Raw genomic sequence first — 21004 nt, 5'->3', positions numbered from 1 at the left:
ATTTGCATGTTTACTTATATGCAAGAGTTTGTAACAAATATTTCCCTGTAAGTGCCAAACACTTTTACATTAACACTTGTAATGTCCAAATACACGCTGATATGATAAAAACATTTTAATTACAAAAGTATGACAATGCCCGGGTAGTTTTCAACAAGGAAAAAAAGCAGCTCAGGAAACAAAATAAGAAAAGTCCAGTATAATCACACTACCCAAAACACCCAGCTCACCTATGACAGACATACATACCAATAAAATGATTTAAAAACATTAAAAAGGCATACAAACGAATAAAAACAAGTTGTTCACAGTTGATATTAAAGGTGCTTCTATGAGAGCTAAATGTTAAGTCTATGTAAACTGAAAAACATCCCGCTTTAAGATGTATCAGATTGAACTGTCTATAACATCAAATGTCTTAAAAAGTTTTGAGTCCAGGCATCTCGTCTAGAAACATAGTTTGTAAAAGCAGACAGCTTTGTTTCACCTGATATCTCCATCTGGATCGTTTCCCCTCTTCACAAACGCTTCATCTATTAAAAATCCAAGTTGAAAATATTCCAAATGCATCAAAACAGTTGAATGTGGTCATACATATGTATATATTTATAAATATATACAATTTTCCTTCCCTGGTATTATTCCAGTTATATCCCCTGTTTGGTTTAAGATTCCTCTAGACCCTCAGTGCACAGAAAAATGAATGAGGTTTGTCTAGTGCGGCCAGAGAGGCGGGGATCTTAGCAGCCTGAATCCTAGTGGGAGAAGAAGAAAACAAACCACACACATATTAGAGGTAAGAGGAGGCAAGAGCATACCCATTGCTTTCTAGCTGTTTGTAAAGCAGCAGAGCAGAACCCACCTGACTTGTGTGTCTACGAGCGGGGGTTCGTTTTCGCTCGTGGATAGACTGCAGCTTAGTGATCAGGAACTTCTTATCCTCTCCCTCCTGAGAACACAGAGATGAACAGAGGAAGATTAAAGGTGAAGTAAGCGATTTATTTACGTTAATATAAGTGTTAAATCGCTCTTTATTCATACAGTGATCACTTATATAGTGTGCGTGTTTCATAAAGCCGATCTCTCAGTCACCAGCTCTGCATGTAATCGGCAAATAAACTTTCTCGGGGATCCCACTACTGATAACCAATCAGAAGAGAAAACGCTACAAACCGGCACCCGTCTCACTGCCGGTGCACGTGCAGAGCGACAGATGGGTGAATGTGTATGCGCCTACAATGGCGGAGCAGGTAAAAATCCTTCCCAATGTCTTTTTTGATGTCTGGTTTATATCGTGTTTTATCACACTTACGGATCTGAGATGATGCTAGATAACTTGCTGCTTGATGTGGTGACGTGGGGACGAGGGAGGGGACTGCTAACTGCAGGAAGGTAGCTAAACTGACCATTCCGCTTACTGAACCTTTTGACAAATTCACCAAATTTCATCTGATCTTTAGAATTCCCACAGACTGAGAAACAGAACTGTACAATATGCAGGTCGATTGTCTTACGTTCTCTATCTGGTCCTGTAGTAAGTCAATGATCTTCCTTTGCCCGTCCACCACCTGACTGTGGAAGTAGATCACAAGGCTGATGGGAGAGAAAACAAGAGCGCATCAGATACAATACAATCATGGCAGATCCCAAGAATACTGCAGTAAACGAAGGTCAAGGCAATACAGTAAAAGTAAAAAAAATAAAATATGCATTTAAAAAGACAATAAAGCAAATAGAAATTCACATGTTAGAAGGCAAACAGAAACGACGTTTTCAGCTTTGATTTAAAAGGAGCTGAGTGATTGAGTTGAGCAACTTAAAAGAAAAATAACTATATATAGAGCAAATACAATATGTTTGTACTATTAATAGCTACAGCGGAGTTTGTTCCACATGATAACAACTGAAAGCTGCTTGTCCATGTCACCCTGACAGGTCTGGATGGTTCATGAAGTAGCAGCTAGGATTAAAAAAATATATTTTGGCTCTAACCACACCATTTAGTGCTTTATAAACCCAACAGCATTAGTGTGTTTGTTGAGCGTGCGCTCACAGGAAGATGCCTGCCCCGACAAAGAGGAAGAGAGGCCCTGCGTTCCAAATCACATACTTTTTCTTTTTACTACACTACATACTAAAGTACAGAAGAGTTTTAGGGCCACAGGAGAGAAAAAAAATCAGAGAAGGAAGATTTTTTTTCATTATGTCAAGAAATGTCAAGTATAAAGACGAATACTCCAAATTACAATTGGAGTTAATGGGGCATTCATGTATTTTCAACAGACTACAATTAACCTGCATGTATTGGGACATCCTAAATCTTTTTCTGGCATACTAAATATTAGGGAAGTATGGGGATTGGAACGCATGGGTATTTTGGCTCTACTACACCATTCAGTGCTTTATAAACCCAACAGCATTAGTGTGTTTGTGTGCGCGTGCTCACAGGAAGATGCCTGCCCCGACAAAGAGGAAGAGAGGGTTTTCCACCAGGTAGGAGTGAGCCCTGGCCAGCAGGGACAGCTTGGGGTTGTCTTTCTCCAGGCCTTCCACCCAGCGCTTGCCCGCCTGCATCATGGATTTGAGCTCGCGGAAGGGGCCGCACGACGTGGAGGGCGTGATGCTGAGGACAGAGGGGAGAGACAGGTGATGTGAAACTTTTGTGTGTCAAAAACTGCTCACATCACACAGGACTCGTTTTTTTGCTTGTTGTGACTTTTCCAAAATATATTTGACATGACGCTCTGAGATACGCAAACACACACGCACAAACACAAAGACACAGGCACACACAGACACAGACACAGAAACACACACACACACACACACACACACACACACACACACACACAGCATTAAACCCTGCATGTCGCTGCATACGTGGCAACATGAGGAACACTGGTCGGCTTTTTTGTAATTCAAATGTCAACTCTTCTGTACTTTATTATAGGGCTTGTGCATGTGTTTATTAGGAAGAAAAAAGTGTGTCATGTAAGTTAACTGATCAAAAGCTCAATAAGATTCTGATAAGGAGTTTGGTTAATAACAGAAGAGCTTTGTCAATAGAATCTCCAGCAGCGACCACAATGTTTTCAGTGTGTGTTGGTTGGTGCCGTACCTCCACATGGTGAATGTGACGCACACGGAGGCGCCCACGAAGGAGGGGAAGCAGAGGAGAGTGATGAAGATGGTGGTCATCTGGCTGACTCTGTAGGGCTTCCTGGGGGCCTGACAGTTCATCATCACGCTGCTCTGTTGGAGAGAAAAAAAACACAGGCTGGGGGTCAAAAGGGTCATGCCTTCAATCACATCAAAGTCAGAAGCTTGAGAACAACATGAGAGGGTTAAGAGGTCCCAGGTAGATTATTAGGCTTTTTGTTTGTTCAACTACAGTTTCAAAAGTAGGTCACAGATGAATTTGCAGGACCGGAAATGACAAATGACAAAAATAAGAACCCATTTTTTTTACGGGGAGATATTACACTATTTTAAAGGGTAAACATATCAATCTGCGAGGATGCAAAACACATCCAGGGTCCAAAAGGTGACAACTAAATGTTTCTGAAGTCAGCAACAACAGAGGATAGTTTCAAACTCAACATTAAAACAAAAAAAAAAGTGGGCAAAAGGTACCTTCTTAATGTAGAAGAGCAGCAAGAGTTTGAGGATCTGCACTGCGGGCAGGAGAGGAGTGAAGAGAACACCCACCCTGAAAACACACAGAGCTTAAGGTCATAACCAAGACATTTTTTTGACTTTTCTTAACATCACAGTAGGTTTTTTATTATTTTTTACCAGGCCAACGTTTGTCCGTAGATGAGCTCAAGGACATTCCTTGGGATATCAAACACCGGCTTTCTCCTCCTCTTCAGCACCTTCTCAGAAAACAACCTGCCGACACCAGGAGGAGAAATGAAGATGCTTTAACACAAAATAGTAAAAGAACAGAAGGCACTGACCAATATAAATGGGGTGTGTTTAAAGGGCTCACATGTTTAAAGTGAGAATTCCCATAAAACTTGGTCTAATTTAGTGTGATGTCTTCCTATCACATTGGACATCAACAAAGAGAACATTTTGAATGACCAACCTCCAAAGGAACTCTCCAAAAATGGTGTCCAGTAGCGTGAAGATAAACTCCATGAGCAGGAACCGATAAAGCTCCTGGCCAACAAAACTCTCCCAGCACTGGATCCAATGTTTTTTGAGAAGCAGAAAGCACAGAAATAGCCATGAAACCAATATCACAATATATTCAATATGATTCATATTCCTCAACACAGCTGTGGTGGTGTGAAAAAAATGCCTCGTCATTTATGTTACCTTCTGTCCAATAATATTAGGGTCCTGAGCCACCCGACCCAGCCAGTGGTAGCACAGGACTCCGAGCACGCTTACTTTCAACAGCAAGTTTCTGGAAAACGCAAACAAACGGGTTAGTTTACCAAGTGAAACCATCAATTCTGCACTTCTCCATCTCTAAAATCTCTGGCGTCTGTGGACTGCTACCTGCTGATGGCCACGTATGTGCGTACAGTAGGCGATTCGTAGTCCTCCATCCAGGCTGCCAGGTTGAAGAGGCCGGGCAGCAGCAGGTTGATGAAGGACACCAGCACGGGGAGAGCCAGCAGGCTGGCCTCGTTCAACAAGGGGTCCTGGACGGCTACGTGAGATCTTTGCTCTCTCTCGGTCTCTTTCTGAGAGAGAGAGAGAGAGAGAGAGAGAGAGAGAGAGAGAGAGAGATATAAGTTAAAGGAATCTCAGCTTGCAACTACATGATGTGTTCTTGGCTGTTTTCGTTGTGCCTGCCTTGAATCGTGAGTAAAATGAGACAGTTTCCTAAACATTTAAAGTTCCTTGTAGGAGGTTTAATGTGACCTTCCAGCAGTGAAGAATTACTTCTTAAACAGTGTTTTTCATAGATGATACAGTGTGTGTGATTTATTTGAAAATACGAAAGGAGTCACCGGTAAATCAGAAATGCATTATTGATATGCTTGACAGAAATGATGCTGCCAAGCAGGGTCATATATTGGATGTACAGTGGAGGAAATAAGTATTTGATCCCCCACTGATTTTGTAAGTGTGCCCACTTACAATGAAATGAGCGGTCTATAACTTTAATGGTAGGTTTATTTTAACAGTGATAGACAGAATATCAAAAAGGAAATCCAGAAAATCACATAAAAAAAATATATAAATTATTTTGCATTTCATTGAGGGAAATAAGTATTTGATCCCCTACCAACAATAAAGGATGCTGGCTCCCACAGAACAGTCCTTTCACTTTAAGAAAGTTCTCCTAATCTCAACTCTTTACCTGTATAAAAGACACCTGTCGTTAACTCTATAAAATACACCTGTCCACAGAATAAATCAGACTACAACCTCTCAATCATGGGCAAGACCAAAGAGCTGTCTAAGGACATCAGGGACAAGATTGTAGACCTGCACAAGGCCGGAATGGGCTACAAGACCATTGGCGAGAAGCTGGGTGAGAAGGAGACAACTGTTGGTGCGATTATTAGAAAATGGAAGAAGCACAAAATGACCATCAATGTCCCTCGGTCTGGGGCTCCATGCAAGATCTCACCTCGTGGGGTATCAATGATCATGAGAAAGGTGAGGGATCAGCCCAGATCTACACGGCAGGAGCTTGTTAATGATCTCAAGGCAGCTGGGACCACAGTCACCAAGAAAACCATTGGTAACACACTATGCCGTAATGGCTTAAGATCCTGCAGCGCCCGTAAGGTCCCCCTGCTCAAGAAGGCACATGTCCAGGCCCGTCTGAAGTTTGCCAATGAACACCTGAACGACTCAGAGAATGCTTGGGAGAAGGTGATGTGGTCAGATGAAACAAAGATTGAGCTATTTGGTATTAATTCAACACGCTGTGTTTGGAGGAAGAGGAATGCTGAGTATAACCCCAAGAACACCATCCCCACCGTCAAGCATGGAGGAGGAAGCATTATGCTTTGGGGGTGTTTCTGTGCTAAGGGGACAGGTGGACTTCACCGCATCGAGGGAAAGATGGATGGGGCCATGTACCGTGAAACAACCTCCTTCCCTCAGCCAGGTCACTAAAAATGGGTCGTGGATGGGTCTTCCAGCATGACAATGACCCAAAACATACAGCAAAGGCAACAAAGGAGTGGCTCAAGAAGAAGCACATTAAGGTCATGGAGTGGCCTAGCCAGTCTCCAGACCTAAATCCCATCGAAAATCTGTGGAGGGAACTGAAGCTTCGAGTTGCCAAGCGACACACTCAAAACCTAAAAGATTTGGAGAGGATCTGCAAAGAGGAGTGGTCCAAATATCCTCCTGAGATGTGTGCAAACCTGGTCATCAACTACAAGAAACATCTGACCTCTGTACTTGCCAACAAGGGTTTCTCCACCAAGTACTAAGCAATGTTTTGATAGGGGATCAAATACTTATTTCCCTCAATGAAACGGAAAAAAATTAATATATTTTATTTAGCGTGATTTTCTGGATTTTCTTTTTGATATTCTGTCTTGCACTGTTAAAATAAACCCAGCATTAAAATTATAGACCGCTCATTTCATTGTAAGTGGGCAAACTTACAAAATCAGTGGGGGATCAAATACTTATTTCCTCCACTGTATAAATGTCTGGAGAAACATAAAAGCCAAAAATATTGTTCAATATAAACTGTTGACTTTGGACCGTCAAACCTTTGGCCTCACCGTGAACATGTGATCAGAGAAGTGGTAAATACCAAGCACACAGGCGGTGGTGCTTGCTATGCAGATAGCCCATGCCAGGCAATGCACCGTCCTCCTCCACACCTTCTGGCACACAGTGTTTTTGATCTTTTTGTGATTCCTCTCTGCAAGCAGCTCCTGTGGAGGGGTTTGAGGAAGGAGAGAGAGAGAGAGGGAAAGAGGGTGGGAGGGAGAGAGAGAGAAAGAGAGAGAGGGAGGAAGGGAGGGAGAGAGAGGGAGAGAGGGAAGGAGGGAAGGAGAGAGAGAGAGAGGGAGGAAGGGAGGGAGAGAGAGTGAGGGAAGGAGGGAAGGAGAGAGAGAGGGAGGGAGAGAGAGAGAGAGAGGGAGAGAGAGATAGAGGGAGGTAGGGAAGGGGATGAAGAGGGCGAGAGAGAGGAACAGAGGCAGAGTATTGTGAAGCAAACAGAGGGATGTAGAAAGGGAGAGAGTGTATGAGATGACTACATTCCTGTCTGCCAATTATTTGACAGGTGAGATGAGAAAGCTAGAACACGGAGAGTGTGTGCGCGTTGGACACGTACCTTGAGCTGGGTGCAGATGTTCTCAGACATGAGTTTGACGGAGGTTTTCTTAATGACCTTGAAGTCCCAGGAGCACAGCACCTTAATGGCCAAGATACTGCGAGATTTCACTCTGAAGCTCCGACCGAACGACTTTGACATGCTAGTCGGGGAATGAAATATAACATATAGATAATAATTACATATGAATGAGCAATTATGTTGTTACAGTGTGTATTCAAACGTGCTTTTTTTAAAAAATCTTCTAACCTGTACACAAGGATGATACATGTGATGAAGAAAGAGCCTCCTATGGTGAAGAAGTATGCAAGCGGCAGGTTGTAAGAGTGGCGCTTGGACAAACAGTCCAGGCTGGTTCCATTGGACATGGAGACGTTCTGCCCCGTAACATCGTCCCCGCAGCTCATACGCAGTGTGTAGTTACAGTAGTATCCATAGTACATCACTGTGTCTGAGAAATAGCCCTGAGGCATAAAAAAGATACACAGAGAATTACAATTTATTTCCAACTTACTATATGGAGTATCTTAAGTCGGACAAAAAGTCTAACCATAATGCTGAGCGCTCAAAACGCGCGTCATAATTGCGCAGGTCTAAGCGAGATGTCTCCTACTCAAACGAGCCTAGTAACATATGGCCATGGCACACTTTTAACCTTTATTTGTACAGGTAAATCGCATTGAAGACCGGAGACTCTTTTTCAAGGGAGACCTGTTCCCTTTCCCACGTTACCATTCACACACACATTCATACACCGATAGCAGGCTAACTATCGGGAGCAAATAGCTTACCGCCCCTGTGAGGAGCTCCAGGCCAGAGAAGGGCCTTCTTCCTTCAGGCAGCACTGGAGGGTGCACAGCCTGAGGCAGCACCAGGAAGACCCCGGTCACCAGGAAGAGGAAGAGGTTGAAGAAGAGGAGGGTCTTAATGAAGAGGAAGTAGGAGAGGACTCCAGTGCCAAAGCGCCCGCTCACTCTCTTCAGAGCCACCTGCCACAGCTGGAGGGAGTGGAGGAAGGACAGGCAGCTGTACCAACTCTGTCTTGCAGCCTGGAGGGGGGGAGGGGGCAGGGGGGTATTTATTTTCATATTGCATTTTAGATAATTATTTAGTATGACTCACAATGAAGCAGTTAGACTCCACACAAAGTGCAAAAAAGTACATGTGCTTTTTTTAAGTCTGAAGTCTGTGCCTCTCAGAGCAGTACATATTTGTGCAACAGAGCAATAACACTGCATGGATTACGACACACACACACACACACACACACACACACACACACACACACACACACACACACACACACACACACACACACACACACACACACACACACACACACACACACACACACACACACACACACACACACACACACACACACACACACACACACACACACACACACACACACACACACACACACACACACACACACACTCCGAGAGAAGAATTCTTGTTTCCTTGTTTGTTCAGCTAGAAATACAAACAGGCTTAACATGTAGATACTCTGTCAGAGGTAAAAAGGTATTTTGATTTTTTGACTTACAATGATGATGTAATATTTGAGTCGACTGCAACATGGGAGCTTCTTGCGAGAGAATGAGGGCCTCTCCTTTTGTAGTGCTGGCCTCCTGTACACACAGAGACAAACACACATTCAACACCCTCTCCACACACACACATCAAACCTCCACAGCCTTGGCGACAGAGCCTTCTCTAGGGCAGCTCCCAGGCTCTGGAACAGCCTCCCCCAACATATATGTGACTGAGTCCCTCACCATCCTCCAATCCCACCTCAAGACCCATCTCTTCTCCTCTGCCTACCCCTAGATCACCCACCAACCCAAGCCCCATCAACTTTACATTTTCCTTTTGTTTGTTTACTGTTGTGCTCCTATGTAAAGCGCTTTGAGTGTGAGAAAAGCGCTATATAAACTAAATATATTATTAACACCCGATCAATCTCAATAGGAATTAATGAGAAGAACTAGGAGCACGTGTACCTGAGGTCCCTCTTCTCCGCCACACTGAGAGGCATCGCTCGAAGCATCTTCACTCTGTCGCTCACAGACAGATTCTGCAGGTTGTTCACCAAACGTTCTCTCTTATTTGCTGTAACACACGCACACATACACGCACAAACCACAGACAGACAGACAGACAGACAGACAGACAGACAGAGACACACACACACACACACACACACACACACACACACACACACACACACACACACACACACAAACAAACAAACAAACACAGAGGAAGGGTCTCCTACGTTAAAAACATGTCCGATACCGGATGAGTAGTTGATTCTATTGTTTTATCAGTTGCTTGTCATTCTCCTCACCCTCTGCGTCCGTACTGTCTGCCTCCATGCCGTAGCATCGTATGCTGGGCCTGCCGGAGCGGGAGAACTCTCCGATGGACGGCCTGCTCTGCCTGCGTCTCCGGAGCTGCATGGTTCTGTTGTAGTACTGAGAGATGATGGCTCCCCTGCTGCGACCTGCCAGGGAGAGAGAATCACACTGTTCGGAGCAAGGTCTGTAGGCAGGACAAGGGACATTGCATTTCTTGGTAAGTGTCTTAACCCCTACGTATCGGGTGCACCTTGAATCTACATAGTACATTTTTGGCACAAAACTTCAAGTAGAGATGTACCAATCCACTCTTTTTCAGTCCCATTCTGATTCGGATATATCTGGGTTTTGGATACAGGTCATAATTATTATACCTTTATTTGGTGGTGGAGGTATTAGGTGTAACGGTTATAAGGCTTAAGGAACACAGCCATTCCAATTTAAAAGAGCAAAGAATATTTAAAAAAAACTGTTGAACACAGAAACAGATCAGAACTTCCATTCCTTCACAAGGTTTTGAAATTATTTCTTAAAGTGCAAAGAAATGTGTAACGAAAGAAATATGCACCAAAACAAAAAGCCCCATAACATAAGATAATGGCTGCTTCCTAAATCTGAATGTTATACATGATAGTGGGGCTTAATTGTTATTGTATTTGCAGAATTTTTTAATGACTAAATTGGATTGGATTGGTTCATATACCGATGGTTGTATTACAGCCATATCTGACATGATAAAAACATAGCATGAAGCAAAGCTGTAAAACTGCAAGGTTGTTTTTACAAGAGAGCCTAACACGTAGATTTAAACTATTTAATATTGCTGTTTACAAAGGAGAAGTACTGAAAGAGTATCAGTTATTATCACACACTTATGTTTCCCGTGTTGAAAGTCAAACCAGCAGATAAAATCATGTGGCACAGCTAAAAAAAAAATCAGACAACAGCTATCGAGCCATCTTCACGTTGAGGCACCTGGCCTGCCACAGACGCTGACAGGAAGATGACAGACAAACTGCTTCCCCATGAAACTCTGCTCAACTGAAACAGTCTGTTGATAACTTTTACACTGCAGCTTGACATGTGATGCCGGGTTCCACTGAACCATGCCATTACAACCATTGCTCTGTTAGTCAAGTATAGTGCTATACGGCAACTATACGGGCAACTATCAACCCTCGGAGGATCTTGAGATGTTTAACAATTACAATACCATTCAGTCCTAAAGCATAAATATTGCTCTAACCTCTGACAGCAGGCTACAACATACAGGTGTCACTGTTGCTGAGTCAGTATATTATTTAAACTCAAATGTATGAAGATTTTGTTTTTTTCCATTGGCAACTCTCACCCTTGCAGTTTGTAAAAGAAAATATGACAAATTATTTCAAAAAATCTGCAATGACATGCAATCAAATCCTTTTCTCAGACAGTCACTAGTCTGTCCCAACACACATATTACAAAAGAAAATGCTCCTGCATAGCCCTGAGTCGTTCATTGGTTGGCTCAGTTTCTAGCTCTCATTGTCAGTACCTATCCAATGAGTGGTCTCCTAATGCGCTCCATGAGAGAGTGATCGCCACTCAATCCTACCAAGCATCTTATGTTGAAAAGACATAAGATGCCAGAGAAGGCAAACAGGAGCAGTCTACAAAGCCATGGACTCACTATATACAACAACAAACCACTGCATAGTGACCTCTCTGTGTGTATTGGACTTGTGATGAGAGAAATACATATAGTGTGTGATTCTCTGTTAAACTAAACTGTTCCTCTTCTTAACACTGGCTGCATTTCGAAAACATCCAAATCCCCCTCCCCACAGGACAAATGTGTATTATGTGTATAACACTTTTCAGGTTAAACCCAGCCTAGCGTCTTCAGGCTGTCCCCCCCCCCCCCTCATCCTCAGACATTCCCTGTTGTGTTATTCAGTCTAAAAGGAGACTTCCTGACTCCTGTTTGCATACTGTATATTCTGGCCTATTGTCTCTCTTTGTGAGCATTGTGTGTCTGTACCTGGCTGAGGTGTGAACCAATCGCAGGGCAGAGATTTTGCTCCTGTGATGCTGCTTTGAGAAAATGGTTTAAATGACTGTGTTTTTGAAGATTATCATTCCGTACTGTAAAGGCCAGGACACACCAGTCCGACACGTTCCGACTACCCAAAAACTGGAGTCGCCGTTTCAGGAAGCTCCAGTCTTTCCGTCGCGGCCCAAAAACACACCGAGACGACTGCTTATTTTCCGTACGCTCTGCGCTTGCGCGGGACGTAATGTCTCCACAACAGCAGGCGGCGCTAATCTGTATTGTGGCCCGAAAAAATACGAAAGCCGGAAATGATGGGACAGCTCTCTAGAGCATAAACATAGATAGAAATACGTATTTATATTTATGGACCATAAGAGCACAATTTTTAGCAGAGTGTCGAGCATGGTGTCGAGCAGTCAACAAGGGTTGATGCATGTGAGTACTCGCAAAACGAAACGAACAAACACATTAAAACGATGGCTAGCTGTTGTTAGCTGTTTGTGCTACCCGCCTCACTTCCGGGCTTCACTGATTCGCTAGCCCTCCACCAATCAAATTGCTCCAAATGAAAGACGGTCGGCGGTCGCCGATTGAACAAGGTCAATCGGCGGCCGACAGGCTCAAAACATGCCCGACGACCTCTACGTCGGCCGACGTCACGGCACACACCAAACAGATTCGTCTTTTTTTTTGACGACGGCGATTATCGGGCTGGTGCGTCCTGGCCTTAAGACTTCTCTGTGCAGTGCGAAATGATCCTCACGCGAAATCATTGATTTGAATTAAACTCTCCTGCTAAACTTTGTACAGCCAGTACTGTCTGATGACTTTCCTCTCAAGAGACTCACCGATGGTGCGACTGGGCATGGAGGACAAGACTCTCAAGGTGGCTGTGGACCAAGGCTGAGCCATCAGGGAGTCTGTCTGTCCTTCATCCTCCTCATCCTCATACTCCAGGTCGCTTGGCCCCGGACCCATTCTCCCAAAGTCATCTCTAGGGCCCGACAGGTACGCTACATCGTCTGTGAAAAAAAAAAAGCAAACACGTTAATAAAACAGCTACAACTAGAAAAGACATAACTTAAGATGACATTTTTAAACCTTTGGAAAACTGTGAGGGTTTTTGACAAAAGAGGTTTTTGATCAGTGATGTTAGTAATGTGTGGACATTTTGATTATACATTTATTACAGAGACACAATCAATCATTTAACCTCAGCTTGAAAAGTTAAATGAGTTTAGTAAGTGTTAATGAGTGTTAGACCTATTAGGACACTTGGGACGAGGACATGCAATTTTCCGACATTACAAAAAAATGCTATTAACGAAATCCCACATATTGAAGTGGCTATGAGGAACATTCAGTTGTTGATTCAAGCTGCACCTTTGGACAAAAGCGGTAGTGTTTTTACCATGACGCCAAAGCGCGTTCGGGCGGTGCTCGCATTTGTTAAGGAATCGAATGCAGAGAGAGAGACCACAGGAGGCATCACAATGAGCTAATGCATTTATATGTGACTATGTAAGATTAATAATGGTAATATGACGATGGTGAAGCAGATTCAACTTTTGATTTAGTACCGTTCAGGAAACACAGGCTGTTTGTTTTGTAAGTTCCCGGGAGATCAGATCCGTGCCAAGGCATTAATAATAATAATAACTATTTAAAAACAGCGTTGTTGTTTACGCTGATGGTCTCGTTTGCTGTCACAGGTCATTTATAATGACAAGAAGAAAAATAAGCTTCATAAACATTGACTAGTTCCTCGTAGGAGGTTCAAGTCTTATATCACAATGTCATTCCCTCTGAGGTCTAGGGGTGTTTTCTCCGATTTTACATACTTCTATAAATACCTATTTCAAATGTGCAAGAAGATAAATTATACCAAAGTGTTTTATATGGAAATGTTCAGAACACATTAGGCCTTTGTTTTCTGAGGTCTACTTATGTCCTAGACCATTGTGCATATAAATAATTGGCTTAAATGCTGAAAAATGAATTGCGATTTTTGAAAAACCTGGACATTTGTGTGAAAGAAGAACCTTTAGTCATCCTGTTGAGTTGTTTTGGCTCTTGAAATTGCTTCTCCTAAGCCTTAGCTTCAAAAATGCAGTGGAAATTTTCCAAAACACAGTAGGGGAGTGCACAAAACATGACTAATATAACATTTGGTCCAGACGCTTTTTGGTAGAAATGTTGTCTCTACTTTCAAAAAACATTAGGAAATTAGACTGAATGAAGACTTTGAACCACATATAATGATTCATGGGGATGTATACTAATAAAAGAGGAAGCATCACAAAACATTTTTCAAACAAACCATTAGGTAAATATAAAAACAATAATAACAAACTACTTTCATACTATGTATATACTCTATGCACTATTTACAAGCTAAGTGGTAGCTCGGGAGCTTCTGGGTCTTGCTTCTCACGGTGTTTTCTAAGCCTATAAGGGACTGACAGTATCACGAGAACATTCCCCGGAATCAGGAGGACCTCTAGTTTGAGATGATGTTTTCATTTTATTTTTCAGCCATATCTTCAGGGAGATATTAATAAAGATATGCGCGCACCTCAGAGGGTTCATCATAAGTATTGTTACGACCCTGGCCGTATTATGTTTAGTTCTGTTTGTTCTTGTTTTCTTTAGTTTTTCCTGTGCTTGTGAGTGCGAGTGAGACCTCTGCTTGAATGAGCTGTTCTATTCAGGTGCTGGAGGCCGGTTCCCAAAGTGGCAGGAGCTGATTGGCTCACGCTCAGTCTCACTCCCGTTAAAGCTCCACCGGATTCACGCAGCCGGTGGCATGATTGACAGCAGCAACACTCGCTCGCAGATTCCCAAACCCGCTTTGATTTATTGACCGGTGTATAATGTGTTAATTGTTGTATGTAATTGTGTCCGGTAGGGGTGGGTTGCCATTTCTTTTATAGAGTTTGTCTCACATTTTGATTTACTGTTGAGCTTAGGGATCGCTCTATTCTTTGTGTTTCCCTGGCATTAGTCAGCGCTTTTAGTTTTAGAATAGGTTTTTGGCACCACTCTTAGACAGATTCAGCCCTCCACATGCGGACATGGATCCATGTGTTCTCAATCAGGGCGTACCTCGACCCTCTTCTTCCAGCTCTCTCTGCAGCTGCTGCAGCTCAAAGGCATCCGGCTCTCCTCCATTCTGGCTCTGCTCGGCTATCAGCTGGTGGAAGGAGTCATGGACACCTTCCTCGTCTATGGGGCTCCTGACAAGAGGGACACAGGTACGTTAGGACAGATACAAAGACAGAATACACAGGGCGATAGAGGCGCAGAAACACTGATTATGCTCAAAGACACACTTAAAAAGGTGGAGACATCGATTCAGAAGAATGCTTGTTGTAAAAAAAAAAATCGCTTTGTGAATATGTTCTCCCGATCTGCTACCTGTCCGTAATGTGTGTGTGTGTGTGTGTGTGTGTGTGTGTGTGTGTGTGCTCTGAAAACAAATCTGGTGCTTAAAAAAAACAGGCTAAGCTAAGCTAAGGGTATGTAAACATGCCCGAAGAAAACTCTCTGATTTTGACAAAAAGTGATATTGACAACAAGCGTTCTCAAGAATCGCTGACTCCACCTTTATATTCAGATCCAGAGAGCTTTGAGGACTGTTGGCCCAATGACAGCAAAGCAGATAAGACACATTCTGACTCAGTCTCCAGTAAATCTCCTGGGGGGGGGGGGGAATACACCAACAACATACAAAACAGCCAAAGGAGGAGTCTGTGAAGTCATTTTCATTCATTCGTGAGCGGCCCAGCCCAGATTGCCTTGTGGATGACCCTCTTCCTGCGCTATCTAGATGTAGCGTAAATCAAAGGCAACTGGGCTGGACTGTTTTTGTCTTAAAGCGAGAGGGATAAGACGAAGAAAACAAGAACAACACAGCAAAGTCCAGCTCCCTTTGACTTGTACTTTAACACAGATAGTACAAGAACATGTCTGTACTGTTTTAAAGTTGAAAACACTGGCTTTTACAGAGACAGACTGTGCAAAGTAACACGCTCATATTCAAACACCCACACAACCAAACAAATGTGAGTCATTTTTTAAGTGACAATGAAGCGGAGGTTCACGCAGTAGGTCACATGGTTTCATTAAAAACCATCAAAGATAGCCCTGCTGGGACACTGCACTATAATACGCCTTCACATTGAGTGTCTAACAAGACATCAAAGTGCCACTGTAGTTAATCCTGTCAACTCGGTTCCTTATTTTCCCTCACACCCTCACAGCCTTCACACTAAGCAGCACTAAGGTATGTTGCCGACAGCTTCAAACAAGATAAACAGAGAGAGAGAGAGAGAGAGAGAGAGAAAACAGAGAGGCAATGAGTAGACAAGTAGCGAAACACTTACTCAAGTCCAGCCTCCATGAGCGGGTGGTTCAGGTCAAAGTTAACACTTCGAGCCATTCTTCTCCTCCTTCTTCTTCTTCTTGTCCGTCAGTCTATTCCGTCGAGCGAAAAACCCTCAGTAAGGGATCACGCCCTCACCTGCTCAGACCTGCGCTCCACTCCCACCACCATGCTCCTCTACCTGGGGAGAGGAAAGGGAAGAGGGGGGTGAGCAATGGGAAGTGTTAAAGAGGTGAGGGGGGGAAAAAATGCCAGCAGACTCCCATGGAATTTGAACGCTCTTGTCATGTTGCTGCTTGTTCTGGCTCACAGACTATAAACTGCACAGGAAACACATCTTTTGGTAACTGTTGTGTACACAACAAACTTGACCGTGACACTTACTAGACAGACAGATACTCAAATGTCGTCTCATGTGCTATAATTACCAAAGGCCATGTAAAAAAAAGATATATTTTGGGGGTGCTTGTGGTGTAGTGGTATAAAAAAAAAAAAAAGATTTCAAATTGTATTATGTTTTTGCATGCTGTCACTATTCACCGCCATTTTCCCGATCAGTGTGAGGAAAGCAGCGACTCATGAAGTTGAGGGGATTAGGTCATTTTGTCCAGACTCATGAGAGCTCCATTGTGGCACTGTGGTTTCAGGGTCAGGTGATGGCGGTGTCACCACCATCACCAGTCAAATGAATATTCATAGCCCAGAGGAGGAGACAGAAAGATGCATTGTCAGTGTTGACAGTCACAGTGTGTCATATATGGGACGTTTTGTTGGGAAGTTGGTTCCTGAGTGAGTACATTTTCTTTTCTTTTTTTTTAAAAATCAGGCCCTGCTTCATTCTGCATAGCAACCCACTGCATGGCAACTTTCATCAAAGAGAGCACATGTTCTGTTGTGTTAAAAACATGATCACAGTTTAGTAATATGACGTTAAATTGATGGATTACTTCTTTAAATGTTATTTTTAGGTAGCCTGCCACCGCCCGCCTACCTACTTCCGCTCAATTTTCATTTCCATTCAGTAGTCAGTCTGGGTCCGCGGTATATTTGCAGGTTTTCTCAGCCAGATTTTTTAGCTGTCCAATCAGCAAACAGAGGGAGTGGCTGAGAACAATGACGTTGAGGTCGTGCGCCAGTTTCAATTGTAGTCAGAAGCCGGCGCATGACATACGTCACGACCAAACGTTATGCGATTGGTTGGCAGATCCAGAGTGACACTGGGCAGATCCAATAGTTTTAAACTATTGGATACTCGACTCTCCCTGGGATTTCTTCAATTTTTTTTATTCCCGTAAAGGGTTTTTACTGGGAGTTTTTTCTCAGCCGAGCTAAGGGTGAAAGGGCAGGGTGTCATATTGTATCATATTGTATCATATATCATATTGTATGAAATGTAAAGCCCACTGAGACAAATGTATTTGTGATTCTGGGCTATACAAATAAAACTGATTTGATTTGATTTTGATTTAAACTTCAACAGACACCCGCCTTCAAGTGAGTTAACGTTTGTCAATTGAGCGATTCCAGACCTTCTGTACAAATGAAATGATGGTCTGGTACGATGGTCTGGTAGGACCAGGCTTTTAGGGTGAGTATTATGACGGAATAAGAAGAAGGATCCATGAGAAGGATCTTGCAGAAGTTTAATGCATTTTTGCAAGATATTTGCATTAATTACACCAGCTGTTGTTCCTGGGAGAGCGTACCCATCACAAAGGCATTAAGAAAAACTATATAAAAATAGCATTCTTTGCACTGATGGTCTCGTTTACTGTTACACGTAATTCATGATCATCAGTGTTCAGAAATATTTCAAAGTTCCTCGTAGCACCTTTAAGTCACTGAATAAACCATTTATTTTGTATTATCTTATCCATAATCCATTTACCTCCCACTTAATACATATATCGTGATAACAGATTTTATCTATAACGCCCAACCCTGTTTACTGCTGTTTCCTACTGAGGTGAAGATGGTATCAAATTCACAACACTATTTCAATATCTATGCTACAATACTTTATATATATTTAAATATCAAATTATGTCACACCTTTGAAACAAACCAAATCATTATAATTTACAAAACAAAATGGTGGTGGTCTCGACTATTATAGAGCTAATTCTGTATGGAAATTGTATCATAATCGACTATTTGGTGAGATGATAAACTGCAACCTTGAATCTGTAGCCCTATTTGAAATTGCTCTTTTTACACAACATGTTGCTGTCAATGTCAAAGTCATGTGTCTTTACAAAAGTTCACTGTCAGAATAGTCAAGGTTACTATAAAGCATCATACACACCCACTTCCTGTTTACATGCATGCACAGCAGGAACACTAGTTCTGAATAGTGATGGGCCTCTTAAGATTTTGCATGTTCTTGTGAAAACATCCGCGGGTTGAATGCTCTGTAGCACAAAGGAGTATATCCCCTACATTTCTCTATGCAGACTAGAGCTGCTACTTGATCCCACTGACATCCAGTAATTCAACTGGGCTCAGCTCATCATTCAACAAACCCTGCAGACAGACCTAAGGAGAACAAGAGTTTGTCTGGGTAAGTCCCCTTAACCAATTTCCCCTTAACCTGAACTACTTAAGTTTCGTTCCCATGCAGTCATAGGCTCCTACACCAATAAGGGGCACGGTGCACTCTTACTTACTGCAATATGCTTAAGCCTTAGCGTATATGATATCATCTGCATGCTTGAAGCAGGGCGCAGCTCTGAATATCAGCCAAACACACTGCCTGACATTATGACTGAATGGCTCAAAAATGTCTATCTACCACCATCAACCTCGACCCCTCTATCGAGCTGTTCCTTCACAGGCCCTGTAACTACAATCCACAGCACACATCTGCTCCGCTTTCTTCTTTCCCAAACATACTTTTCTCATTAGCTGAGGTTTCCAGGATCAGGTTACACTCTCCTTAAGCGTTTCCTATTCTATACATTTGGTTGAGTTGATTCCCTTATTGTGCTGAATTATTTAAGTCAGCTCTTCAGCTCTGCAGGGAAGAGCAAAAAAAACAAACACACACACACACACACACACACACACACACACACACACACACACACACACACACACACACACACACACACACACACACACACACACACACACACACACACACACACACACACACACACACACACACACACACACACACACACACACACACACACACACACACACACACACACACACACACACACTTCTCGCATCACTGCATTGCTGATGCGGCTCTAGCATTGTGCATTGAGCCTTGTAGTGACTCTGGGTCCAATTTTAATGTGTGTATATGTGATCCCTCATGTTGGAGCAGTTCTCTTTCAGACTGTACTCGCCTAAGCCGGATACTGCGTGGGGGTGGGAACAACACTCAATGTGGCCTGAGAGGGGGGGGTCAGGGATGAGCTGCACTACTGCCAAATACAACATGCTGGGAAAACAAAGAAGGGACGACAGCATTCAGATTGGTTGAAATGTGACTTTAAGTCCGTTAACAACAAGTTAATAAGAGATTTTTTTTGCTCCACAAGGGAAATTAGTAAGAAACAAACCAGGACAAACAGTGCACTACAGCTGCAAGAAGTAAAGAAAGGCAGTAGGCTATATTCTACGGAAAAACATGAAGACATTGCCTAACGTCACATAAGCATTTTCAGTTGGCAAAAACTGCAAATGGAAAGCAGTTCCCGGAAAAGATATGAGGGTGATGTTGGCATACTGGTTAAAGGGAAGGGAGGGGTGCAACACTTTGACAGCCTTCAACAACTGCATTTCAAATGAGTTTCCCCAGCGCTGAGGAGAAGTTGAACCAAACAGAGGAAGCAGGGAGGCACAACGCTACAGTAAACAAGGCAGCAGACAGAGACACCTAAACACAATGACCTCATGTTATTAGTTTGGCATCAAATGTTGGGAGGTTAGAGAGAGAGAGACAGACAGACAGACAGACAGACAGACAGACAGACAGACAGACAGACAGACAGAGAGAGAGAGAGAGAGAGAGAGAGAGAGAGAGAGAGAGAGAGAGAGAGAGAGAGAGAGAGAGAGAGAGAGAGAGAGAGAGAGGAGACCTGTAATGCTAGCTTTAGTCAAATGAAGTACAGGTTATTCAGTATAGAGCCAGGCAGAGGAGGCAGAGTGGCCTGGTACCGAGCTACTTTTAGGCGAGCAGACTTAAAAGATAAAATGTGCGTGCAATTAACAAGACTCTGCTGTCTAACACTTCAGGCATGCATGCATACACACACACAATTACACTGTTATTGCACACTGTCTGTGGCACATATTACTGCATGCCTCTCCGCCTTCATTCAGACAAAAATAACACAACATCATAGGTTCAAAGTTGGCTTCGAGACAAAAACCAAGTATATCTAAAAATGTCGGGTCAATGTTCATATTCCTGAAGAGTCTGACTCACGAGAAGGCACTTTGCTACAACAACAACCCCCCGCCTTGGCACAACAGACAACGTTCAGCCCAAATTGTGAATCTGTGGGCTTACTTCTGCATGCTTTTCAGCTGTCTGTTTTCCAGACTATAGGTTAAACTTTGATTAGTGACGACCGACGGCAAGTTGGCAACCAGTCAATGAGTTTCATTACGCTTACAAAAGTTTTACGTTAGAGGTGACAACAACTGTGCGGTGTTACAATTCGAGAGGTAACTAAAATAAAGCGAAACTACAGCTCCAAACTTTTGGACGGAGACGGCAAAGTACAGTGCACTCACCCGTTCGGAGACTTGACAAACCAGTTGAATTCGTGAATGACAGTCAAAATAGTCTACACGCGCAAGTGGACAACGGAGGATAAACCATTTTCTCGGAGGGGTGTAGTGTTTTTTTGTCAACAAGAACAACAGTAAAGCCGAGAAAGAAAAAATAAACTAAAGCCTCAGTTACACGACAAGTAATTGTGTTAAACTCTGTCTTA

The 21004-nt window shown here is 43.1% G+C and overlaps 1 protein-coding gene across 1 annotated transcript; it reads right to left on the bottom strand.

The window, feature by feature from the left end:
• Positions 1-100: 100 nt before the first annotated feature.
• Positions 101-20834, bottom strand: tmc6b (transmembrane channel-like 6b). Its single transcript, XM_080029785.1, has 21 exons — positions 20802-20834; positions 16051-16230; positions 14771-14901; positions 12514-12687; positions 9624-9779; positions 9277-9385; positions 8820-8904; positions 8062-8319; positions 7520-7734; positions 7271-7412; positions 6711-6866; positions 4510-4697; positions 4324-4414; positions 4091-4188; positions 3796-3891; positions 3634-3709; positions 3119-3252; positions 2447-2623; positions 1515-1593; positions 863-949; positions 101-755 (listed from the first exon to the last, which is right to left on the bottom strand). Exons 2-21 carry the CDS (start codon positions 16104-16106, stop codon positions 741-743), a joined length of 2523 nt encoding a protein of 840 aa, XP_079885911.1. The 5' UTR covers positions 16107-16230; positions 20802-20834; the 3' UTR covers positions 101-740.
• Positions 20835-21004: the final 170 nt, after the last annotated feature.

The sequence above is a fragment of the Ammodytes marinus genome, assembly GCF_949987685.1.
Source record: "Ammodytes marinus genome assembly, chromosome: 6".
Taxonomy (NCBI): Eukaryota; Metazoa; Chordata; class Actinopteri; order Uranoscopiformes; family Ammodytidae; genus Ammodytes; species Ammodytes marinus.
The sequence above is the reverse complement of the archived record's forward strand: the minus strand, read 5'-3'. Positions and strand labels throughout refer to the sequence as shown.

Bases quoted from the DNA above. Each gene is read 5' to 3' on its own strand.
- tmc6b (XM_080029785.1), bottom strand. From the start codon at position 16,106: ATGGCTCGAAGTGTTAACTTTGACCTGAACCACCCGCTCATGGAGGCT. The intron at 8,320-8,819 runs GTAAGTCAAAAA...CCCCCCCTCCAG, and splicing joins TCAAATATTACATCATCATT to GCTGCAAGACAGAGTTGGTA. The intron at 6,867-7,270 runs GTACGTGTCCAA...ACCCCTCCACAG, and splicing joins ACATCTGCACCCAGCTCAAG to GAGCTGCTTGCAGAGAGGAA.